The sequence below is a fragment of the Cherax quadricarinatus genome, chromosome 40 (genome assembly GCF_038502225.1).
Source record: "Cherax quadricarinatus isolate ZL_2023a chromosome 40, ASM3850222v1, whole genome shotgun sequence".
In the NCBI taxonomy this organism is placed as follows: domain Eukaryota; kingdom Metazoa; phylum Arthropoda; class Malacostraca; order Decapoda; family Parastacidae; genus Cherax; species Cherax quadricarinatus.
Genome location: NC_091331.1, coordinates 26,569,603 through 26,596,682, shown reverse-complemented (window position 1 = coordinate 26,596,682; position 27,080 = coordinate 26,569,603). Strand labels below are relative to the sequence as shown.

Genomic DNA, 27,080 nt, shown 5'->3' with positions numbered 1-27,080 from the left:
AAGAGAAGAAGAAAAACTTTATAAAACTGGGATGCTTAAATGTGCGTGGATGTAGTGCGGATGACAAGAAACAGATGATTGCTGATGTTATGAATGAAAAGAAGTTGGATGTCCTGGCCCTAAGCGAAACAACGCTGAAGGGGGTAGGAGAGTTTCAGTGGGGGGAAATAAATGGGATTAAATCTGGAGTATCTGAGAGAGTTAGAGCAAAGGAAGGGGTAGCAGTAATGTTAAATGATCAGTTATGGAAGGAGAAAAGAGAATATGAATGTGTAAATTCAAGAATTATGTGGATTAAAGTAATGGTTGGATGCGAGAAGTGGGTCATAATAAGCGTGTATGCACCTGGAGAAGAGAGGAATGCAGAGGAGAGAGAGAGATTTTGGGAGATGTTAAGTGAATGTATAGGAGCCTTTGAACCAAGTGAGAGAGTAATTGTGGTAGGGGACCTGAATGCTAAAGTAGGAGAACCTTTTAGAGAGGGTGTGGTAGGTAAGTTTGGGGTGCCAGGTGTAAATGATAATGGGAGCCCTTTGATTGAACTTTGTATAGAAAGGGGTTTAGTTATAGGTAATACATATTTTAAGAAAAAGAGGATAAATAAGTATACAAGATATGATGTAGGGCAAAATGACAGTAGTTTGTTGGATTATGTATTGGTAGATAAAAGACTGTTGAGTAGACATCAGGATGTACATGTTTATAGAGGGGCCACAGATATATCAGATCACTTTCTAGTTGTAGCTACACTGAGAGTAAAAGGTAGATGGGATACAAGGAGAATAGAAGCATCAGGGAAGAGAGAGGTGAAGGTTTATAAACTAAAAGAGGAGGCAGTTAGGGTAAGATATAAACAGCTATTGGAGGATAGATGGGCTAATGAGAGCATAGGCAATGGGGTCGAAGAGGTATGGGGTAGGTTTAAAAATGTAGTGTTAGAGTGTTCAGCAGAAGTTTGTGGTTACAGGAAAGTGGGTGCAGGAGGGAAGAGGAGCGATTGGTGGAATGATGATGTAAAGAGAGTAGTAAGGGAGAAAAAGTTAGCATATGAGAAGTTTTTACAAAGTAGAAGTGATGCAAGGAGGGAAGAGTATATGGAGAAAAAGAGAGAGGTTAAGAGAGTGGTGAAGCAATGTAAAAAGAGAGCAAATGAGAGAGTGGGTGAGATGTTATCAACAAATTTTGTTGAAAATAAGAAAAAGTTTTGGAGTGAGATTAACAAGTTAAGAAAGCCTAGAGAACAAATGGATTTGTCAGTTAAAAATAGGAGAGGAGAGTTATTAAATGGAGAGTTAGAGGTATTGGGAAGATGGAGGGAATATTTTGAGGAATTGTTAAATGTTGATGAAGATAGGAAAGCTGTGATTTCGTGTATAGGGCAAGGAGGAATAACATCTTGTAGGAGTGAGGAAGAGCCAGTTGTGAGTGTGGGGGAAGTTCGTGAGGCAGTAGGTAAAATGAAAGAGGGTAAGGCAGCTGGGATTGATGGGATAAAGATAGAAATGTTAAAAGCAGGTGGGGATATAGTTTTGGAGTGGTTGGTGCAATTATTTAATAAATGTATGGAAGAGGGTAAGGTACCTATGGATTGGCAGAGAGCATGCATAGTTCCTTTGTATAAAGGCAAAGGGGATAAAAGAGAGTGCAAAAATTATAGGGGGATAAGTCTGTTGAGTATACCTGGTAAAGTGTATGGTAGAGTTATAATTGAAAGAATTAAGAGTAAGACGGAAAATAGGATAGCAGATGAACAAGGACGCTTTAGGAAAGGTAGGGGGTGTGTGGACCAGGTGTTTACAGTGAAACACATAAGTGAACAGTATTTAGATAAGGCTAAAGAGGTCTTTGTGGCATTTATGGATTTGGAAAAGGCGTATGACAGGGTGGATAGGGGGGCAATGTGGCAGATGTTGCAAGTGTATGGTGTAGGAGGTAGGTTACTGAAAGCAGTGAAGAGTTTTTACGAGGATAGTGAGGCTCAAGTTAGAGTATGTAGGAAAGAGGGAAATTTTTTCCCAGTAAAAGTAGGCCTTAGACAAGGATGTGTGATGTCACCGTGGTTGTTTAATATATTTATAGATGGGGTTGTAAGAGAAGTAAATGCGAGGGTCTTGGCAAGAGGCGTGGAGTTAAAAGATAAAGAATCACACAAAGTGGGAGTTGTCACAGCTGCTCTTTGCTGATGACACTGTGCTCTTGGGAGATTCTGAAGAGAAGTTTCAGAGATTGGTGGATGAATTTGGTAGGGTGTGCAAAAGAAGAAAATTAAAGGTGAATACAGGAAAGAGTAAGGTTATGAGGATAACAAAAAGATTAGGTGATGAAAGATTGAATATCAGATTGGAGGGAGAGAGTATGGAGGAGGTGAACGTATTCAGATATTTGGGAGTGGATGTGTCAGCAGATGGGTCTATGAAAGATGAGGTGAATCATAGAATTGATGAGGGAAAAAGAGTGAGTGGTGCACTTAGGAGTCTGTGGAGACAAAGAACTTTGTCCTTGGAGGCAAAGTGGGGAATGTATGAGAGTATAGTTTTACCAACGCTCTTATATGGGTGTGAAGCATGGGTGATGAATGTTGCAGCGAGGAGAAGGCTGGAGGCAGTGGAGATGTCATGTCTGAGGGCAATGTGTGGTGTGAATATAATGCAGAGAATTCGTAGTTTGGAAGTTAGGAGGAGGTGCGGGATTACCAAAACTGTTGTCCACAGGGCTGAGGAAGGGTTGTTGAGGTGGTTCGGACATGTAGAGAGAATGGAGCGAAACAGAATGACTTCAAGAGTGTATCAGTCTGTAGTGGAAGGAAGGCGGGGTAGGGGTCGGCCTAGGAAAGGTTGGAGGGAGGGGGTAAAGGAGGTTTTGTGTGCGAGGGGCTTTGACTTCCAGCAGGCATACGTGAGCGTGTTTGATAGGAGTGAATGGAGACAAATGGTTTTTAATACTTGATGTGCTGTTGGAGTGTGAGCAAAGTAACATTTATGAAGGGATTCAGGGAAACCGGCAGGCCGGACTTGAGTCCTGGAGATGGGAAGTACAGTGCCTCCACTCTGAAGGAGGGGTGTTAATGTTGCAGTTTAAAAACTGTAGTGTAAAGCACCCTTCTGGCAAGACAGTGATGGAGTGAATGATGGTGAAAGTTTTTCTTTTTCGGGCCACCCTGCCTTGGTGGGAATCGGCCAGTGTGATAATAAAATAAAAAAAAAATACACCTGGAAAATCCTAGAGGGACTAGTACCGAACTTGCACACGAGAATCACTCACTACGAAAGCAAAAGTCTTGGCAGACGATGCAACGTCCCCCCAATGAAAAGCAGGGGTGTCACTAGCACGTTAAGAGACCATACAATAAGTGTCAGGGGCCCGAGACTGTTCAACTGCCTCCCAGCATACATAAGGGGGATTACCAACAGACCCCTGGCAGTCTTCAATCTGGCACTGGACAAGGACCTATAGTCGGTTCCTGACCAGCCGGGCTGTGGCTCGTACGTTGGTTTGCGTGCAGCCAGCAGCAACAGCCTGGTTGATCAGGCTCTGATCCACCAGGAGGTCTGGTCACAAACCGGGCCGCGGTGGCGTTGACCCCCGGAACTCTCTCCAGGTAAACTCCGGATCATCCCTCCTCCCTTCTGCCATCCAATACCCTCGCTTCCTTCCCTACCCTGTAGTGCTGTATAGCCCTTGTGGCTTAGCGCTTCTTTTTGATTATAATAATAATAATTCACGATGAAAAGTATCTTGAAATTGAGCTCAAAGTAACGGAGATGTTCGATTTTTGCCAATGTTCAAGAGTAAACAAATCACGTCTCATGTCCAATACACGTCATTTGGCAAGTCTAATATTCTTTCACAAGTGCGCTGGTATTATTTATACCATTTTTACAATAATGCAGTAGTCTGCATATCAGTAAATCCTATATTTTTTGTGAGAATAAAAATTCAAAATGGAAAGCAAGAGTATTACAACCCAGGAGTCCAAATTGCCTGTTATCCTGGGTGTAAAGTGAGCAAAATATACACAGCAGAAAACTTTTGACTTACATTATCCTTCACCAATTTAGAACAGAAGTAAGTACACTATATACACTATGTACAGTGATAGGTATTAGTGCACTCCACGGTAAGCAAAGCAGAACAGAAGCCACTAGAGAGCAGACCGTGCTTCAACCAGCTCTAGAATGGGAATGACAAGGGCAGACAGGAGAGTGGTACCCACATAATCTCTGCGTTTGCCAAAACCATCTTCTCATTGGCTGGAACTTGGGTACTGGTTGAACGACGGGGCCCCATCGTCAACCCTCAGTCAACTGGTTCGCTGGTTGGGGGAGATAGCCTGTAAATGAGGGTGTGTACATGCGCTGAATAAAGGTTACGTACTCTTTGCATGCCACAAAGAGTAATATAAGAGGGCCCTGGAGACGTGACTAATGAACAGAGAAAATGTTATTTTAGTGCCAGGAGTGTCCATCTTGTTTATTCTGGACCCTATTTTGAAATTTGCATCTTTTGAAATTTGTGTGAAATTGGCCAAATTGCCAATTTCTGACCACTTTATTGGGTAGTTGAAATTGGTAAATGGACAATTTCTTGTACTTAGTTGATAGAACAAATGGAGTTCTAGCGAAATAGCTATTGTTTTAGTCGGCTGGAACAACAGAATTGGCTAAAAATAAGGCTCAAAGTGGGCAAAATCGCCAATGTGTAAATATCACTGATATCGCTAACTTCATGAGAGAGTAATTTCACAAGTTTTCCATCAAATTTCATACTTTTGGTGTCATTACCATTGGGAAAAGATTCTCAATCATTTCATACGATTTTTTTTTTTTGAGCCTGAAAGTGAGTCAAGGATTGGGGGGTCTCAACCCTGAAAGGGTTAAAGAATCTAGGAGTACTAGGAGGTCATAGTGCCTACTCAGGGATCTAACATTTTAACTGAATATGGATAAGGGAAGGGTTGTTGAGATCATTCAGAAAGGATGGACCCAAATAAGTGGACGAAAGGGTGTATAAATTGGGGTGGACAAAAGTTGGGGCATGGGCCTTTCTAAGCAAGTTTGGAGGAAAGGAGGCAGTGAAGGAAATTTTGAGTGGTACGGCATTCAGCAGGCATGTGTGCTAATTTTGGATTGGAGTGAGGGGGGTCACAAGTGATTTTTAACATTTGAGGTATTGTTGGAATATGAGAGAAGTAACAGTTATGAAGAAAGTGTGTGCATAGATTCTGGGAAATTCTTTTGCATAACTATTCTTGAAGGTCGGAAGTACAGTGCCAGCACTCTAAGGATTCGTGCTGATATTGTGGTTCAGAGGGCCTTTTGAACTGTGACGAGTGCACTTCTTGTAAGACGGCTATTGAATGAATGATAGTGTATACGTTTTCATTTGGGGTTCTCTGTCTTGGTAGATGACAGCTGATGTGGAAAAAACCTTAGTGGTTTGCATGCAATCATATACTATTTAACTGTGATGGAAACTATGTACATATTAATTCAACAGATCAGTTCACGGGATACATGTTATAAAATACATATTTGTATTTGCCTTACAGGACTCAAACCTCGAAGTCCTTTGACAAATGGATCTGCGGTATACATGAGCTATTTTGATGATGGTAATGTGTGGCTACAGAGAGAATGTGACAAACATACTTTAAGTGAATTGTCACTTAAAATAGTAACATCTCTTGATATCATGCAGGTAAGGTAACTTATTTGTTTACTTGTGTATGTTCTAGTATTTTACTTGCTTGCTTTTTCCTGATAATTTTTATATTTATTTTCAGCTAGATGATAACATTTAGTGACCAGATATGCAAGCTGGATGTCCTGGCTTTAAGTGAAACAAAGCTGAAGGAGGTAGGAGAGTTTCAGTGGGGAGAAGTAAATGGGATTAGGTCAGGGGTTTCAAATAGAGTTAGAGCTAAAGAAGGAGTAGCAGTAATGTTGAAGGATAAGTTATGGCAGGAAAAGAGGGAATATTAATGTAAAAATGCAAGGATTATGTGGTGTAAAATAAAGGTTGGATGTGAAAAGTGGGTTAGTGAGTATGCACCTGGAGAAGAGAGAAGTGTAGAGGAGAGAGAAATTTTGGGAAATGTTGAGTGAGTGCATGGGGAGTTTTGAACCAAGTGAGAGAGTACTTTTGGTTAGGGATCTCAATGCTAAAGTGGGTAAAAATGTTGTGGAGGGAGTAGTAAGTAAATTTGGGGTGCTAGGGGTAAATGAAAATGGGGAGCCTTTAATTGAGCTATGTGTAGAAAGAGGTTTGGTAATAAGTAATAAATGTTTTATGAAAGAGGATAAATAAATATACAGTGGACCCCCGCATACCGTTGGCCTTACATACATATTGTGCATGTACTACTCTACTATTGTGCATGTATCCTTCTCTTTGTGTGTAGGAAAACGTATATTTCATGTGGTAAAAATTTTTTTTCATACTTTTGGGTGTCTTGCATGGATTAATTTGATTTCCATTATTTCTTATGGGGAAAATTCATTCGCATAACGATAATTTAGCATAACAATGAGCTCTCTTGTACGGATTAATATCGCTATGCGGGGGTCCACTGTACAAGGTATGATATAGCACGTAATGAAAGTAGCTTGTTAGATTATGTATTAGTGGATAAAAGGTTGATGGGCAGGCTTCAGGATGTGCACGTTTATAGAGGGGCAACTGATATATCAGATCATTATTTAGTTGTAGCTACAGTTAGAATAAAAGGTATGTTGGGACATAAGGAAAATGACAACAGCCAGTAAGAGAGAGGTGAAAGTGTATAAACTATGGGAGGAGGAAGTTAGGGTGAGATACAGTGGACCCTTGATTTTCGTGTTTAATCCGTTCCAGAGCCATAGCCAAAACTGAAACCATTTTCCCCATAAGAAATAATTTAAATATAATTAATCCATTCCAGACACCCAGAAGTATTGACGAATTTTTTTTATATTACCTTAAATATAGATTTACATGCACAAAAGAATGAACAAATGTAGGAAAGAGGGAAATTATTTCCCAGTAAAAGTAGGCCTTAGACAAGGATGTGTGATGTCACCGTGGTTGTTTAATATATTTATAGATGGGGTTGTAAGAGAAGTAAATGCGAGGGTCTTGGCAAGAGGCGTGGAGTTAAAAGATAAAGAATCACACATAAAGTGGGAGTTGTCACAGTTGCTCTTTGCTGATGACACTGTGCTCTTGGAAGATTCTGAAGAGAAGTTGCAGAGATTGGTGGATGAATTTGGTAGGGTGTGCAAAAGAAGAAAATTGAAAGTGAATACAGGAAAGAGTAAGGTTATGAGGATAACAAAAAGATTAGGTGAGGAAAGATTGGATATCAGATTGGAGGGAGAGAGTATGGAGGAGGTGAATGTATTCAGATATTTGGGAGTGGACGTGTCAGCGGATGGGTCTATGAAAGATGAGGTGAATCATAGAATTGATGAGGGGAAAAGGGTGAGTGGTGCACTTAGGAGTCTGTGGAAACAAAGAACTTTGTCCTTGGAGGCAAAGAGGGGAATGTATGAGAGTATAGTTTTACCAACGCTCTTATATGGGTGTGAAGCATGGGTGATGAATGTTGCAGCGAGGAGAAGGCTGGAGGCAGTGGAGATGTCATGTCTGAGAGCAATGTGTGGTGTGAATATAATGCAGAGAATTCGTAGTTTGGAAGTTAGGAGGAGGTGCGGGATTACCAAAACTGTTGTCCAGAGGGCTGAGGAAGGGTTGTTGAGGTGGTTCGGACATGTGGAGAGAATGGAGCGAAACAGAATAACTTCAAGAGTGTATCAGTCTGTAGTGGAAGGAAGGCGGGGTAGGGGTCGGCCTAGGGAAGGTTGGAGGGAGGGGGTAAAGGAGGTTTTGTGTGCGAGGGGCTTGGACTTCCAGCAGGCATGCGTGAGCGTGTTTGATAGGAGTGAATGGAGACAAACGGTTTTTAATACTTGACGTGCTGTTGGAGTGTGAGCAAAGTAACATTTATGAAGGGGTTCAGGGAAACCAGCAGGCCGGACTTGAGTCCTGGAGATGGGAAGTACAGTGCCTGCACTCTGAAGGAGGGGTGTTAATGTTGCAGTTTAAAAACTGTAGTGTAAAGCACCCTTCTGGCAAGACAGTGATGGAGTGAATGATGGTGAAAGTTTTTCTTTTTCGGGCCACCCTGCCTTGGTGGGAATTGGCCAGTGTGATAATAATAAAAAAAAAGAATGAACATTAAACATGACACTTACCTTTATTGAAGGCTGTTGTTCCTGGAAGGAAGACAAGGAGGAGGGGAGAGGGAAGACAAGTTATTCTTTGGAAGGGGAATCCTCATCCATAAGGACTGTAGGTACCAAGTCCTTATCTGGGGTCAATTCCCTTCTTTATTTTTTAACCCTTTGACTGCTTCAGTCTTATATATAAGTCTTACGAGCCACCATTTTTGACATATATACTCATAAATTCTAGCTACTTCATATCAAGCACGAGAAAGCTGGTAGGCCCACATGTGAGAGAATGGGTCTGTGTGGTCAGTGTGCACCATATAAAAAAAAATCCTGCAGCATGCAGTGCATAATGAGAATTTTTTTTTTTTTAAATAAAATGCTGACTTTGTGATCTATTTTCGTATAGTATTTATGGTTGTATTCTCGTTTTCTTGGTCTCATTTGATAGAATGGAAAACATATTATAGAAATAAGGTAATTTTGATTGGTTTTACTGTGAAAAGAACCTTGAAATGGAGCTCAAAGTAGGGGGAATGTTTGATTTTTGCTGATGTTCAGAAGTAAACAAATGTCATTTTCCAATAAATGTCCAAGTAGCCATTATAATATGCAGTCATGAATGGGTTGACATTATTTATACAATTATTACAATGTTGAAGTAGTCTGCATAACAGTAAATCTTTTGTTTTCTGTTTGAATAAAAAATCAAAATAGAAAGCGAGAGTAATATCAGAGGGGCCTGGAGACATGACAGATGAACAAAGAAAATGTTATTTTAGAGCCAGGAATGTCTGCATTGTTCATTCTGGACCCTATTTTGAAATTGGCATATTTTTTAATTTGCATGAAATTGACCAAATTGCAAATTTCTGATGATGTTATTGGGTAGTTGAAATTGGTAAATGGGCAGTTTCTTGTACTCAGTCGATAGAACAAATGGAGTTTTAAAGAAATAGCTATGAGTTTGGTCGACTGGAAGAATGGAATTAGCCAAAAACAGGGCGAAATCACGGATTCGTAAATATCGCTGAGGTCACTAACTTCACGAGAGCGTAATTCCATAAGTTTTCTATCAAATTTCATTCTTTTGGTGTCTTTACCATTGGGAAAAGATTCTCTATCACTTCATAAGTTTTTTTTTTTTTTTTTTTTTTTATACAGTGCAACTGTGAAATAAGTAACCATGACTCCAAAGAAAGTTCCTGTGGTAAAGAAAGTGAGAAACACCATGGAATTTTAGCTTGAAGTAATTGATAAATATAAGAGTGGTATGCGGGTGCTGGAACTTGCCAGGATGTATGGGAAAAACAAATCAACTATAACATTCATCCTGGCAAAGAAAGAACAAATCAAGGATGTGAATGTTGGAAAGGAATAACTTTTCTAACAAAACAAAGGTCACCATTAATGGAACAGATGGAAAAGTTGTTTAGTGCGGATTATAGAAAAACTATTAGTGGGAGACAGTGTAATGGAATCTGTTATTTGTGAGAAGGCAAAGCAGTTACATGAGGATATTCTATAGAAAACTCCTGTAACAAATGCTCCTGGTAGTGAATTTAGGGTCAGCAGAGGATGGTTTGAGAGATTTAAGAAGCATTGTGCCATACACAGTGTTGTAAGGCATGGAGAGGCTGCAAGTTCTGACAAAAAAGCGGCTGAAAAGTATGTACAAGAGTTGAAAGACTATGTAAAGACTGAACAATTCTAACCCAAGCAAGTGTTCAATTGTGACAAAACAGGCCTGTTTTGAAGAAAATGTCAAACAGGACCTACATCACGCAGGAGGAAAAGGACTGCCTGAACACAAGCCTATGAAAGACAGGCTTACTCTTTTGTTGTGTGGTAATGCTAGTGGGGATTTCAAAGTGAAGCCTTTACTTGTGTATAACTCAGAAAATCCTCTTTCCTCCTCCCTATCTTCCAGAAGCCAACATTAACATTCAATAATGGTATGTAATACTTACATAATTGTTAAAAGAAACATTTTTTTTTTGTGAATACTTTTGTTTGGAATGGATTTATTATATTTCCATTAATTCTTATTATGAGAACAGATTATCCAACTTACGAGGTGATATAAAAAAGACCTGGAAAACCCTATCAGAAATTCTAGGAACAAAAAAGATATCACAAAATAGCGAAATAAAATTAGCAAAATCAGATGAACCCCAACTCCCACCAACAGAAACAGCAAACAGACTCAATGATTTCTTCTCCACTATAGGACAAAACCTTGCCAATAAAATCCCAAGCTCAAGATACCCCACCAAATGACTACCTCACTGGCAACTACCCGAACACACTGTTCCTAGCTCCGACTAACCCATACGAAGTCTCCCTTATTATCAACACACTAAAAAACAAGGCAGGAGATTTAAATACCTTACCACCCTTTATATACAAAAAAGTGTCACAAGTGCTATCACCAATCATTGCAACACTCTTTAACAAATCCATTGAATCCTCCACCTTCCCTACAGTACTCAAAATAGCAAGGGTCACCCCGATCCACAAAGGAGGAGACCAAACAGAGTTGAATAACTATAGGCCAATATCCAACTTACACCCTCTCTCAAAAATCTTCGAAAAATTAATTCATAAACGAATCTACTCCTACCTTATCTCCCAAAACATACTCAACCCCTGCCAATTTGGATTCAGGCCTAATAAAAATACTAATGATGCTATTATACACATGCTAGAACATATATACACTGCAATAGAGAGAAAAGAAGTCCCACTGGGGATCTTCATTGACTTACGTAAAGCTTTTGATACAGTTGACCATGACTTGCTCCACGTAAAATTGTCACACTATGGTATAAGAGGGCACTCCCTCAACTACCTCAAGTCATACCTCAGCAACAGAAGCCAATATGTGTATGCAAATGGGGCAAACTCCTCTGCACAACCAATTACAGTTGGTGTCCCACAGGGAAGTGTCCTTGGCCCTCTTCTCTTTCTCCTATACATAAATGACCTACCAAATGCTTCGCAATTACTCAAACCCACACTATTTGCAGATGACACTACATACGTCTTCTCCCACCCGAGCCCAGTCACGCTAGCCAATACTGTAAATACCGAATTACAGAAAATATCTACCTGGATGAGAACTAACAAACTTACACTAAACATTGACAAAACCTACTTCATTCAGTTTGGTAACAGAGCTACAGATGTCCCTCTTAACATAATGATAAACGGATCACCTATCACAAAGCTAACAGAGGGAAAATTCTTAGGAATCCACCTTGATAATAGACTCAAATTTCATACACATATACAACAAATTTCTAAGAAAATTTCCAAGACTGTAGGCATACTATCGAAGATACGGTACTATGCTCCACAGTCAGCCCTCCTGGCCCTATATCACTCTCTTATTTACCCCTATCTCACCTATGGAATTTGTGCATGGGGCTCAACAAGTAACCATCTCAGACCACTAATTACCCAACAAAAGGCTGCAGTTAGAATGATAACAAATTCTCACTATAGGCAGCACACTCAACCAATATTCAATACACTAAACCTCCTCACCATACAAAACATCCATACTTACTACTGCACCTATTACATACATAGAACACTTAACTCTGATATTAACCCTCCCCTCAAACATCTCCTTGCCAACCTCAACAGAACACATGACCATAACACAAGGCACAGATCACTCTTTGATGTTCCTCGTGTCCATCTCACACTATGTAAAAACTCAATGCACATAAAAGGCCCTAAAATCTGGAATTCATTACCTGTAAATATAAAAGAAACACTACCTGTTTATAAATTCAAGTCTCTTCTCAAAGATCACTTACTCACCCAAAACCAAATAAATACTGAATAACTGAACCTTATAAATTGTATATCTTAAATGTTTCTCACAATTATATCACATAAATGTTAAACCTAAAACCCAATCTAACTTTATTATTTTTTAAATACACTACCTAACAGAATACTCCATTCTACTGAATGTACAACAATGCATACAACCATATGACCTGTCTTTGTAATACTCACTTGTGCTTTATTGTAACCTGTTTACATTAATGTTTTATCACTGATTTCATCATTGCTTAGTTAATCTTAAGTTAATTTTAAGCCAGCCCGTAATGCTATGCATAGTATAAGTGGCTTTGGCATACTGCTCTTACCTGTATTTGTTGTACCTCTGTATGTGTGCTCAAATTTTTAAATAAATAAATAAATAAATAAATAAATAGTGTTGAGTGAGGCAAGATTAGGGTGCGAGATGACATAAATTGTGTCATCAGCAAAGAGAATAGGTTTAACCCTTTGGGGGTTTCGGACGTACTAGTACGTCTTACAGCCCAGGGTTTTTTATGTACTAGTACGCCTAAATTCTAGCGCCCTCAAATCTAGTGAAAGAAAGCTGGTAGGCCTACATATGAAAGAATGGGTCTGTGGTCAGTGTGCGCAGTATAAAAAAAATCCTGCAGCACACAGTGGGTAATGAGAAAAAAGAAAACTTTGACCGTGTTTTTGGATTAAAACAGCGACTTTGCACTGTATTTTCGTATGGTATTTATTGTTGTATTCTAGTTTTCTTGGTCTCATTTTATAGAATGGAAGACATATTACAGAAATTGAGATGATTTTTGACTGGTTTTACAATGAAAAGTACCTTGAAATTGAGCTTACAGTAGCAGAAATGTTCGATTTTTACCAAAGTTCTAAAGTAAACAAATCATGCCAAGTATCCAATACACATCAACTGTTGAGTCTAATATTCTTTCACAAGTGCACTGATATTATTTATACCATTTCTACATTAATGCAGTAGTTTGCATAACAGTAAATCTTTTTTTTTTTTTTTTTTTTTTTTTTTTTTTTTTTTTTTTTTTTTTTTTTTTGTTGTTGTTGTTTGTAAGAATAATAATTCAAAGTGTAAAGCCAAAGAAATATAAGAGGGGCCTGGGGATATGACTAACAAACAGAGAACTTGTTATTTTAGTGCCAGGAATGTCTTTCTTGTTTATTCTGGACCCTATTCGGAAATTGGCATCTTTGGAAATTTGTGTGAAATTGGCAAAATTGCTAAATTCTGACAACTTTATTGGATAGTTGAAATTGGTAAATGGGTGGTTTCTTGTGCTCATTCGATAGAAAAAATAGGGTTCTAGCGAAATAGTTATGATTTTTGTCAACTAGTACACTGGAATTGGCCGAAAATAGGGCTCAAAGTGGGCAAAATCACCGATGCGTAAACGTTGTCGATACTGCTAACTTTGCGAGAGCATAATTCCGTACGTTTTCCATCAAATTTCATACTTTTGATGTCATTATGATCGGGAAAAGATTCTCTTTTTATAAGAAAAAAATCATTTTTTTTTTTTTTTTTTTTAAATCTGGCCAACCCTGAGAACAAGTCTCTGAGAGGACCTGTCGACCCCGAAGGGTTAAGGTGTTGAGAGGTGTTGGAAAATCCTTGAGGGATTAGTACCAAATTTGTATATGAAATCACTCCCAGTGAAAGCAAAAGACTTGGCAGATGGTGCAACATCCCTCCCAGTGAAAAGCATAGGTGTCATGAGTGTACTAAGAGATGTCACAATAAGTTTTGGGCCCAAAACAGTTCAACTGCCTCCCATCATACGTAAGTGGGATTATCAATAGACCCTTGGCTGTCTTCAAGAAGGCTCTGGACAGGCATGTAAAGTCAGTACCTGACCAACTGGGCTCTGGTTCGTATGTCTCCGTGTGGCCATTAGTAACAGCCTGGTTGAGCAAGCCCTGATCCATTGCGAGGCTTGGTCACAGACCGGGCCAAGGGGGCATTGACCCTAGAAACCCCTCTCCAGGTATACTCCTGGTAGCAGATTTGAAAGTACAAAAAATTGTGTAATAGTATGTTGGATACAAAAACGGCATATTCTTACTAATATGTTGAATGCAGTTTAAAGGTTAATTTACTTTCTTCAGACCCTCTGTAATTATTTTGTGTGTATTGGTGTGAAGACTGGCAAGATAAAACTGTTAATTGACTGTTTCCTGTTTATTATCAATAAGGTGTCCAGACCTAGTGATAAGAGGGCCTGTTTTTCTTGGGTTTTGTCCTTTGCACTTCAAAAAATTCTTTGGGATTTGTCCTGGACTCTCTAACCAATTTGACCCTTTCAGGGTCCGTGCCATAGATCTACGGTTTTATGTTGAGGGTCCAAACCGTAGATCTACGCCATGAGCTAAGCTCACTCAGGTAAGCTGTGAGCGATAAATTTGGGCTTAGATATGAGAGAATACATCTATGTGGTCTGTGTGCACCACATAAAACAAATCCTGCAGCACACAGTGCATAATGAGAGAAAAATCCAAGACCGTAATTTTCGATTAAAACGGCAAATTTGCAGTTTTTTTTTTTTTTCATATGTTTTTTATAGTTGTATTTGCAATTTCTTGGTCTCATTTGATAGAATGGAAGATATATTACAGAAATAGAGATGATTTTGATTGGTTTTAGTAATGAAAATGGCTTGAAACTGAGCTCAAAGTAGCGGAAATGTTAAATTTTTGCCAATATTCAAGAGTAAACAAATGACCTCACACGTCTAATACACACCAACTGGTGGGTCTAATAGACATTCACAAATTTGCTGATATTATTTATACAATTATTACAATATTGCATGACAGTAAATCTTCTATTTTTTGGTTTGAATAAAAATTCATTGTGAATTGAAATTCAAAACGGAATTCATTTGTAAAGCCTGAAAACGTAACTAATGAACAGAGCAAATGTTAGTTTAGTGCCAGGAATGCCTGCATTGTTTATTCTTGACTTTATTTTGAAATTTGCACAAAATTGGCCAAATTACCAATTTCCAATCACTTTATTTTGTAGTTGAAACAGTTGAGTTGGCGATTTCTTGTGCTTTATTCGATAGAATAGAAGTAACACTAGTGAAATAGCTAAGAATTTGGTCGACTGGAATAAGGTAATTGGCCTAAAATGGGAGTCAAAGTTGGCAAAATCGCTGATGCTTAAATATCGCTGACACATGAAAATTCGCGAGAGCGCAATTTCGTAAATTTTCCATCAAATTCGTACTTTTTGTTTTATTACCTTCAGAAAAAGATTCTCTACGATTTCATAAAAAATAAAAAAAAATTATTTTTTGAAAATTCTTGGACACGGGTGCGCACTTCGAAATTTTGCCTCTGGACCCTGAAAGGGTTAATTTCATAATCATGTATAGCCTTTATCCTTTTTTGTATTTCTCTTAGTATGGGCATATTGGTTTATAAGGTGACTTCTCATTTGATGTGCTTGTAAGTTCCTGCTCTTTCACCTATTTCATTCATTTAAGATAGTTGTTGGTTTAGAAAGACACGTAAGCAAACACTATAACATATTTATTAGAAAACGTTTCAGTCCTGGGACCTTGATCACTTCTAACATACAGAGGTAGAAAGACTATATATATATAGGCGGAGAGTGAGATGTGACGCACGTGACCTGAGAAATGTCATAAGAACATAAGAATGGAGGAACACTGTAGAAGGCCTACTGGCCCATGGGAGGCAGGTCCTTATCCAAAACAACCTCTACCTATAATGAGGTTGTTTTGGATAAGGACCTGCCTCGCATGGGCCAGTAGGCCTTCTACAGTGTTCCTCCATTCTTATGTCTTACGACATTCCTCAGGTCACGTGTGTCACATCTCACTCTCCGCCTATATATATAATGTCGTTCTACCTCTGTATGTTAGAAGTGATCAAGGTCCCAGGATCGAAACGTTTTCTAATAAATATGTTATAGTGTTTGCTTACGTGTCTTTCTAAACCAACTTGTCGGTATTTATTACCAAGGTTTATACCAAGATAGTTGTTATTTTATCTTATTTCTATTTGGGAATTATATATACTTTTGGCACAATGTACATTAGGAAAAAATTATATTCGCATTTCCCTTCATCTTTCTCACTGTATTACAAGCTAAATATCCACAGGCAGTGCTACACAGGTGTTACCTAGGGCCCTAAGACACTGCTTATTTGCCTTGGGTTTCTGCTTGTTAGGCTTAGCTAAGATGGAAAACAAAGCCAATAGTTTTTAACCTCAACAACTATCTCCTGCCAAGGCAGGGTGACCCAGAGGAGGAAACACATTCATCATTCATTCAATCGATATGCTTCCAGGAGAAAAAGACAGCATCTAAATGAATGATGACAAAACATTTTCTTTCATTCAACACTGGCAGTCTCTTACTAAGGCAGGTTGACCCAGTAAAGAAAGAAAGAAAAAACTTTCACCATCATTCACAGAATCACTGTCTTTGCAGAGGTGCAGACATATGACAGTTCAGATGTCACTCCAAACAGCAAATATCCCAAACTCCTATATAAAGTATGGGCATTGTACTTCCCACCTCCTGGACTCAAGTCTGGCTAACTGGTTTCCCTGAATCCCTTCACAAAATATTACCTTGCTCACACTCCAACAGCTCGTCAAGCCCCAAAAACCAATCATCTCCACTCACTCCTATCTAACATGCTCACACATGCTTAACTTTAAGGTTTTAAAATAGATAGATGGCATAAATGCTCATAATGATTTAAATAAGTTATGAAGCATTGAACAACGGAAAAGAATAAGTGCTACCTTGGCCTAAATCTGGGTTAGTGAACGGATAGATTAAGGTCCCTAATGTTTTGTCTGTGGGAATATGTACCTATCATCTTAGGCACTGTAAATTAGGCTTAGACCCATAACAAAGTATGGTACTAGAGTTTCATAGTTCTGATTTCCCCCACTTCTGGAGTTTTCTCCATTGTTTGAATTTGGTGCTTATTCTTTTTTGTTGCACAACTCTTCATAATAAGGCAAGAAATTTAACCCGTAAACGGTCCAAACGTATATATACGTTTTTACCGCTAGTGCCCCAAACGTATATATACGTTTTATGTGTCATGCATTTAACATTGCCATGATAAGCCTGAGTCGCCTAGACATGAGAGAATGGGTGTGAGCGCTCACTGTGCGCCATATTAAAATAATTGGGGATGCCTGGGTACCATATGCTCTTTTTTCCTATTAAGAAACAACAATGTTTTTTCTCAAAAGTTGGGGCAGTACGGTAGTGAATGTATACATAAGTTTGGACCGTTTACAGGTTAAGTGCAGTGATTATTCTAAGTAATTGGTCTTGGTTATTACATCATATAGTGATCATTCTAAATAATAACTTTAGACAGTTAAAGCAGCAGTGGCAGAATGAAAGTGTGTAATAAATAATGGTATAGTTTGTGGGTTTGAAGATTTGTGGAGACAATGGGGCCTATGATGGTGAAGATTGGATGAATACATAATGGTGAAGATTGGATGAATACTCAATAGATAGGTTTCAGTAGATGTATTGACTTAATCTTCTCTTCTTTCAACAACCCAGCCATATCCCACCAAAGCAGGGTAGCCCAAAAAGAAAAACGAAAGTTCCTCTTTTTAACTTTAGTAATGTATACAGGAGGAGGAGTTACTAACTCCTTGCTCCCGGCATTTTGATCTCCTCTTACGACATACGTCTTACGGAGGAAGAATTCTGTTCCACTTTCCTGTGGAGATAAGAGGAAATAAACAAAAACAAGAACTAGTGAGGAAGTAGAAGAATCCCCCCCCCCCCTTTTTTTTTTTACAAGTGTTTTAAGCCATTTGGCAGATGGGGAACTCTTGAAGTTCTTTTCTCTCATCTCATCTTTTAATAAGGGCATTACAGTGGACCCTCAGTTATTGTAATTAATCTGTTCCAGAGAGTTTGACTAAAACCAAATATGACGATTTCCGAATTCATTTTCCCCATAAGAAATACGTAATGTAAATCCAATTAATCTGTTCCAGACACCCAAAAGTACATGTATTTAAAAAAAAAAAAATTTTTTTTATATGTTATGTACATTTACTTACACAGCAATGAGACATGAAGAATAAAACAACATGACACTTAGCTTTATTGAAGACTTCTTAGTGTATTGAAGACGGGAGGAGAGGAGAGAGAAATTACTGTTTGGAAGTGGAATCCCCTTCCATAAAGACTTCAGATACCAAGTCCTTTTCTGGGGTTACTTCCCATCTTTGTTTTTTAATGCCACTAGGACCAGCTTGAGAGTCATTGGACCCCTGTCGCTCAAAAAAGAGTTCCAGAGAGATTCGTTTCTGGCATATGTTAGGAATTATGGCAGAGGCAGGGAGTGTGTTGGGAGACACAAGAAGATAGTCCTTCAATATGACACTAATATCAACTCTATGGCTTATTTATCTAGCACAGTTCATCTCATATGACGTAAACAATATTAACCCTTTGACTGTTTTGGTCGTATATATATGTCTTACAAGCCACCGTTTTTGACGTATATATACTCGTAAATTCTAACGGCTTCAAATCAAAGAGAAGAAAACTGGTAGGCCCACATGTGAGAGAATGGGTCTTGTGTGGTCAGTGTGCACCATATAAAAAAAAAAAACCTGCAGCACACAGTGCATAATGAGAATTTTTTTTTTTTTGTTTTTTTTAATTAAAATGCCGACTTTGTGGTCTATTTTCGTATAGTATTTATGGTTGTATTCTCGTCTTCTTGGTTTCATTTGATAGAATGGAAAACATATTATAGAAATAGAGGCGATTGTGATTGGTTTTACTATGAAAAGAAATGGAGCTCAAAGTAGGGGAAATGTTTGATTTTTGCTGATGTTCAAAAGTAAACAGATGATGTCATTGTCCAATAAATGTCCAGGTAGCCATTCTAATGTGCAGTCATGAATAGGTTGACATTATTTATACAGTTATTACAATATTGCAATAGTCTGTATAACAGTAAATCTTCTATTTTTTGTTTGAATAAAAATTCAAAATAGAAAGCAAGAGTAATATCAGAAGGGCCTGGAGATGTGACTGATGAAAAAAGAAAATGTTATTTTAGAGCCAGGAATGTCTGCATTGTTCATTCTGGACCCTATTTTGAAATTGCTATATAGTATTTTAATTTTCGTGAAATTGGCCAAATTGCAAATTTCTGACCACATTATTGGGTAGTTGAAATCGGATGGGCAGTTTCTTGTACTCAATCGATAGAAAAAATGGAGTTTTAAAGAAATAGCTATGAGTTTGGTCAACTGGAACAACGGAATTAGCCGAAAATTGGACTCAAAGTGTGCGAAATCGCCGATTCGTAAATATTGCCGAGGTCACTAACTTTGCAAGAGCGTAATTCTGTTAGTTTTCCATCAAATTTCATTCCTTTGGTATCATTACAACCGGGTAAAGATTCCCTATCATTTCAGAAGAAAAAATAATTTTTTAGTTTTTGGAAATTTTGCGACACCAGGAGACGCCTCAGGATTGGGGGTTGCGGCAGTCAAGGGGTTAATAACATAAACATGATATATATTCGAGAATGAATAAAATATGTCATTAGTATGTGATGAGTGTTGTATGTATGTGTCTGTGGTTGGGTGTATAGGGGCCACTGAAAGATAAACCTTACATAGTGGTGGTGAAGGTGGCAGCAAGAGGCAGTGGTGTTTTCAGTAGCCCTGTATACCTCCAACAACATTGGAGGAGTCAATTTCGTGCTGTCCTTCTGTCGATTAACCCTTTGACTGTCGCAAGCCCCTTTCTGAAACTGTCATTCTATGTCGCAAATTTTTTTGGAAAAAAGAAATTATTATTTCTTATGAAATGATAGAGAATCTTTTCCCGATTGTAATGACACCAAAAATACCAAATTTGGTCAAAAACTCAGGGAATTACGCTCCCGCGAAGTTAGCGGTCTCAGCGACATATACACATCGGCGATTTCGCTGACTTTGAGCCCTGTTTTTGGCCAATTCCAATGTTCCAGTTGACCAAACTCAGTTATTTCTTTAGAACTCCATTTTTTCTATCAGTTTAGTACAAGAAACTGCCCATTTACCGATTTGAACTACTCAATAAAGTGGTTAGAAATTGGCAATTTGGCCAATTTCACGCAAATTAACCCTTTGAGGGTCGACAGGCCCTCTCCGAAACTCGTTCTCAGGGTCGGCCAAATTTAAAAAAAAAAAAAATTATTTTCTCTTATGAAAAGATAGAGAATCTTTTCCCAATCATAAGGACACCAAAAGTTTGAAATTTGATGGAAAACTTACGGAAGTATGCTCTCGCAAAGTTAGCGGTCTCAGCAATGTTTACGCATCGGCGATTTTGCCCACTTTGAGCCCCATTTTTGGCCAATTCCACTGTACTAGTCGACAAAAAACATGAATATTTCGCTAGAACTCCATTTTTTCTATCGAATGGGTGCAAGAAACCACCCATTTATGAAATTCAACTATCCAGTACAGTGGTCAGAATTTAGCAATTTTGCCAATTTCACACAAATTTCAAAAGATGCCAATTTCCGAATAGGGTCCAGAATAAACAATAAAGACATTCCTGGCACTAAAATGACATTTCCTCTGGTTATTAGTCACGTCTCAAGGCCCCTCTTATATTCTTTTGCTTTCCACTTTGAATTTTGAATTTTTATTCTCACAAAAAATATAAGATTTTCTGTTATGCAGACTACTGCATTAGTGTAAAAAATGGTATAAATATTATTGGTGCACTTGTGAAAGAATATTAGACTCACCAGTTGCACGCTTGGCACGTATTGCACGCTTGGCACGATTTATTTACTTTTGAAATTTGGTAAAAATCGAACATTTCTGCTACTTTGAGCTCAATTTCAAGGTACCTTTCATTGTAAAACCAGTCAAAATCATCTCAATTTCTGTAATATGTCTTCCATTCTATAAAATGAGACCAAGAAAACTAGAATACAACAGTAAATACCATACGAAAATACAGTGCAAAGTCGCTGTTTTATTCCAAAAAAATGGTCAGTTTTTTTTTTCTCATTATGCACTGTGTGCTGCAGGATATTTTTTAGACTGTGCACACTGACCACATAGACCCATTCTTTCATATGAAGGCCTACCAGCTTTCTTCCACTAGATTTGAGGGCGCTAGAATTTAGGCGTACTAGTACGGCCCCTCTTATATTACTATTGCTTTCTATTTTGATTTTTTATTCATACAAAATTTACTGTTATGCAGACTACTGCATTATTGTAAAAATGGTATAAATAATATCAGTGCACTTGTGAAAGAGTATTAGACTCCCCAGTTGACATGTATTGGACGTGTGGTGTGATTTGCTTACTCTGAACATTGGTAAAAATCGAACATTTCTGCTACTTTGAGCTCAATTTCAAGGTAATTTTCATCATGAAACTAATCACAATCATCTCTATTTCTATAATATGTTTTCCATTTTATCACGTGAGACCATGAAAACAAGAATACAACGATAAGTACTATACGAAAATACACCTCGAAGTTGGCGTTTTAATCCAAAATCATGGTCAGTTTTTTTTTTCTCATTATGCACTGTGTGCTGCAGGATTTTTTTTATGTGGTGCACACTGACCACACAGACCCATTCTCTCACATGTGGGCCTACCAGCTTTCTCCTGCTTGATTTGAAGCCGCTAGAATTTATGCATATTAATACGTTTGAAACACTAGCTCGCAAGACATATATATACGACCAAAACAGTCAAAGGATTAATTGCTTAACTTACTTGCTACACTTTTAATTCTACACTTTACCGCTGGCTGGTGCTATGGCCTTTATAGACTCCTGCTGCTTTAGTATTGTACGTATCACAGAATCACTGAAGAAGGCACATTCTTCCCTCTCTCTCAGCCCTTTACCAAAGGGCTGGCTGGCACTAGGAATTTTCATTTGGTCCATGATGGCTTATTTAGCAATTGCAAGCACTAAAAAGAATGGAATAATACAAAATGTATCGTATGAATGCGTGGGATCGTGCTCACTGGCTGATAAACAATGGCACACTGAGTGTTGGGGCGCTGTTGCCGCGTGGACGCGTTCAGTATGAATGACTATTACTGAGCTCAATGACGATCACCGAGCAAATATTATGATGAGAAAACTTTGGCATTTCATAGTGTTGTAGCACCTGCAATCCCAAGATACTGTATATAATGATGGTTATTGGTATTCCTAATATGCTTCATTAGACCCATCTCAGACATTAGCTTTACATAATTGAATGTAATGTAATCTGTGTGATTTTTTTTTTTCAGGCACCTGCTAGCATCCAGAAAGGCAAGATCTGCCTTGCCATGTCAAATGAGGACCATTTGTGGTATAGGGCTAAAATTTTAGAAGCTCTAGATGATTATGTTTTGGTGCATTACATTGATTATGGAAATTCTGAAGAGATATCTACTGAACAAGTAAGTCTTCTGCCTATTTTATATAAGCAAATATACAGTAAAACTTGCATAAAATTCACTAATGGGGGGGGGGGCAGATAAGGGGTGTCCATTTCACCAAGAAGCCGTTATATTGAATGTTACAATTAACCACTTCACTGTCAGAAGCCCCAGAATTAACCCTTTCAGTGGCCTTCACATAGATTCCATAGGTGAGATAGGGATAAATGAGTGAGTGATATAGGGCCAGGAGAGCTGATTGTGGAACATAGTACCGTATCTTTGATAGTACATCTACGGTCTTGGAGATTTTTTTGGAAATTTGTTGTACATGTGTTTGAAATTTGAGTCTTATCAAGGTGGATTCCTAAGAATTTTCCCTCTTTGAGCTTTGTGATAGGTGATCCATTTATCATTATGTTAAGAGGGACATCTGTAGTTCTGTTCCCAAACTGAATTCAGTAGGTTTTGTCAATATTGAGGGTAAGCTTGTCAATCATCATCCAGGTAGATATTTTCTGTAATTCGGTATTTACAGCATTGGCTAGTATGACTAGGCTTGGGTGAGAGAAGACGTATGTAGTGTCATCTGCAAATAGTGTGGGTTTGAGTAGTTCTGATGCATTAGGTAGGTCATTTATGTAAATGAGAAAGAGAAGAGGGCCAAGGACACTTCACCCTGGGACACAAATTGTAATTGATTGTGTGGAAGAGTTTATTCCATTTGTGTACACATATTGGCTTCTGTTGCTAAGGTATGACTGTAGGTAGTTGAGGGAGTGCCCTCTTATACCATAGTGTGATAATTTTATGTGCAAAAAATCATGGTCAGCTGTATCAAAAACTTTACGTAAATCAATGAAGATCCCTAATGAGACTTATGTTTTCTCGAGTGCAGTGTATATTTGTTCTAGCATGTGTATAATAGCATCATTCGTATTTTTATTAGACCAGAACCCAAACTGATGGGTTGAGCATGTTGTGGGAGATGAGGTAGGAATAAATTAGCTTATAAAGTAATTTTTCAAAGATTTTAGAGAGAAGGGGTAAGTTGGATATTAGCCTGTAGTTATTCAAGTCTGCTTGATCATCTCCTTTATGTATCGGGGTGACTCTCGCTATTTTGAGAACTGTAGGAAAGGTAGAGGATTCAATGGATTTGTTAACCCTTAAACTGTCCAAACGTAGATCTACGTTCGTGTGTGTAGTGCTCCAACCTTGATTTTCTCCATTTGAAGTTGTGTAAAAAAAAACGTAGATCTACGTTCAGAGCCCCTTGCTCATGGACGTAGATCTACATTTGGACAGTTTAGGGGTTAAAGAGTGTTGCAGTGACTGGTGACAGTACTTGTGAAGCTTTTTTGTATGTAAAGAGTGGTAAAGTATTTAAATCTCCTGCCTTGTTCTTTGTGTTGATAATAAGGGAGACTTCTGTTGGGTTAGTCAGAGCCAGGAATAGTGTGTTTCGGTAGGTGCCAGTGAGGTAGTCATTAGGTGGGGTATTTGAGCTTGGGATTTTAACCGCCAGGTTTTTTCCTATGGTGGAGGAGAAAACATTGAGTCTGTTTGCTGTTTCGGTTGGTGGGAGTAAGGATTTATCTGGTTTTGTTAGTTTGATTGTTCTGTTTACTGATACCTTTTTTTTTCCTAGAATATCAGGTAGGGTTTTCCAGGTCTTTTTTGTATCACCTTTTTAGTTGGATAATCTGTTCTCATAATAGAATTCTTTTGCCCTTATCAGGCTGGTTAGGATTGATGAGTAACATTTTGTTTGGTCTCTGGTTATTTGACCCATTCTGTACTGTTTTTCATATAGGTGCTTTATATTTATGGATTTGAGGATGCTGGGTGTTAGCTAGGGACTGTTCAGTCTCTTAGCTGTGATCTGTTTAGTTTTTTTAGGGCAGTGCTTGTTATAGAGGTATTGGGTCTTTTTTTAGAAAATTATTAATACATTCGTCAGTATCTGTATAGATTTCGAGCTCAGTTTGCCAGTCGATGTTTGTCATTGCTGTTTGAAGTTATTAATGGCTGTCTCATTATGAAGTCTGCAGGTTACTTTAGTAGTGTCTTGGGGTAATTTATCTAGATAAGTTATGAGAAAGGTAGGGTGATGTTCTGTGGTGTTATCTGTGATTATGCCTGATTTTAAAGGGGATATGGTGTTGGTCCAGATGTAGTCTAATAGGTAAACACTAGTCTCTGAAATACTTGTAGGTTTTGTTACTGTTGGTAGCAATAAGCAGTTACTCATAGTGTTTGTGAATTCGGTTACATGTGGGTCCTGGTCTTGCAGGAGATTTATATAGAAGTCTCCTGTGAGTAGGAAGTGATCTTTGTTCATGTGTGCATCAGTTATCATACTTCCAAGGTTTTCACTAAAATGGTTAATATTTGACTGGTACTCTGTAGATGTTTATCACTGTGAGAGGTTTTTGTAGGTATTCGAATTTGAATTTAGCTATTATATGTATATTCCCAATGTTCATCCCTTGCGCAAGTATTATTGATACATTCTAGCTAGTCTGAGTAGTATATAGTTGTGCCACCCCCTTGTTGATCTGGCCTACAGTTGTGTATGGCTGTGTAACCAGGAATGGCATAGACATCTGTAGTATCTGGCTTTAGCCAGGTTTCAGTGAGAGTAATGATGGACATACTGGCATGCAGGGAATTTAGTAATGCTGTGAGGTCATCATAATGTTTGCTTAAAGATCTGACATTGTAGTTAAAGACAGTTATGTTGTTGTTGGCTCTGAGAAGTGCATTTGCTTGTCCTGCTGTGTAGTAATTACAGTTGGTGTTTGATTCATTTAACCCCTGAACGATCCAAACGTATATACGTATACGTTCTTACCACTAGCGCCCCAAACGTGTATACACGTTTTAATTTTCCTGCCTCCAAATCTGGCACGATTGGCCTGAGATGCTTGGTCATCATAGAATTGGTCTTAACTCTCGGTGTGCACTATATTAAAAACTCTGGGACCGCTTAGTTCCTTGTGGAAGCGCCAGTTAAATTGAGTGCCAGCTAGAGCAAACAGTGCGGCAAACATCAAGGATTCACTGATGTAATGTCATATTAACCCTTCCCTTTTAAGAGGAAAGTGATGTTAACCCCAAGTTTAGGGTATGTCTATCTCTGCCTCTGTCCATCTGTCTCTGTGTGTCTGTCTCTCTGTTTATCTGTCTCTCCCTTTTTATCTGTCTCACAGGTACACACACATACAGTTATACTTCCTCCTCCTTCCTTCTTCTTTTTCCATACTCGCGTGTATCCAAAATATTGCTGGGACCTATAAATATTTTGTATATTTTCTTAGACAATAGTAAATGACCAAGGCAGGTGTAAATGTCCACCTGTCAATGTGTGTGTGACAATCTGAGTACAATTTCAGTACCTAATATTAGTGTCAGAACAAAGATTGGTTATGAAATTTCAAGAACTACAATAAATTGTCATTATGAGAACATAAAAATTATATAAAATAATATAGAAAAGATGGTATCAGCAACACTTCCTCAAGCGGCCTGTACATTGCAGAGTCGCTTGTTTGCACGGAACTGCTTAATGCCTCAAATGATGTAGTGGAAGTTTTAGCAGTAAAGGTCGAGAACCAAAACCTAGTCATTGTGGTAGTCTACAAGCGTCCGGATGCAACATCCCAGCAATTCCAGGAACAGCTGTTAAAAATTGACCACTGTCTGGAAAATCTTCCAGCTCCTGCACCCAACATCTTGCTCCTGGGGGATTTCAACTTAAGGCACCTAAAATGGAGGAATATAGCAAATAATATTGTTGCAGTAATAACACCAGGAGGCAGCTCTGATGAAAACTCACACTCACGCGAGCTTTTAAATCTCGGCACAAAATTCATTTTAAACCAGCAAATAATAGAGCCTACTAGACTGGAGAATACACTAGACCTCATCTTCACTAACAATGATGATCTGATAAGAAATGTCACCATATCAAAAACAATATACTCAGATCACAACATAATTGAGGTTCAGACATGTATGCGTGGAGCCCCAGACCGACATAATGAGATCAGTCACGAGGGAGCATTCACCAAATTCAACTTCAATAACAAAAACATAAAGTGGGACCAAGTAAACCAAGTCCTAACCGATATAAGCTGGAAAGATATACTAAGCAACACAGACCCCAACTTATGCCTAGAACAGATTAACTTGGTGGCACTCGATGTATGCACAAGGCTTATTCCTCTAAGAAAAAGGAGGAGTAGATGTAAAATAGAAAGAGACAGGCGCTCCCTTTACAAGCGACGGAAAAGAATAACAGAGTGGCTAAAAGAGGTCAATATATCTGAAATGTGTAGGGAGACACTGGTCAGAGAAATAGCAAGCATCGAACTTAAGCTAAAGAAATCTTATAGGAGTCAGGAATCGCGGGAAGGACTAAAAGCCATAAATGAAATCGAAAGAAACCCAAAGTATTTCTTCTTCTGTGCCAAATCAAAGTCGAGAACAACGTCCAGTATTGGGCCCCTACTTAAACAAGATGGGTCTTACACAGATGACAGCAAGGAAATGAGTGAGCTACTCAAGTTCCAATATGACTC

The 27,080-nt window shown here is 38.5% G+C and overlaps 1 protein-coding gene across 2 annotated transcripts in view; it reads left to right on the top strand.

Moving 5' to 3' along the window:
• Positions 1–27,080, top strand: part of LOC128687317 (golgin subfamily A member 4-like) — a 177,275-nt gene that overhangs the window by 78,974 nt on the left and 71,221 nt on the right. For both annotated transcript variants that reach the window (XM_070092798.1, XM_070092797.1), the window contains exons 4-5: positions 5,549–5,697; positions 22,363–22,515. In XM_070092798.1, coding sequence (XP_069948899.1) covers positions 5,549–5,697; positions 22,363–22,515 — 302 coding nt within the window. The remainder of the gene's footprint in view (positions 1–5,548; positions 5,698–22,362; positions 22,516–27,080) is intronic.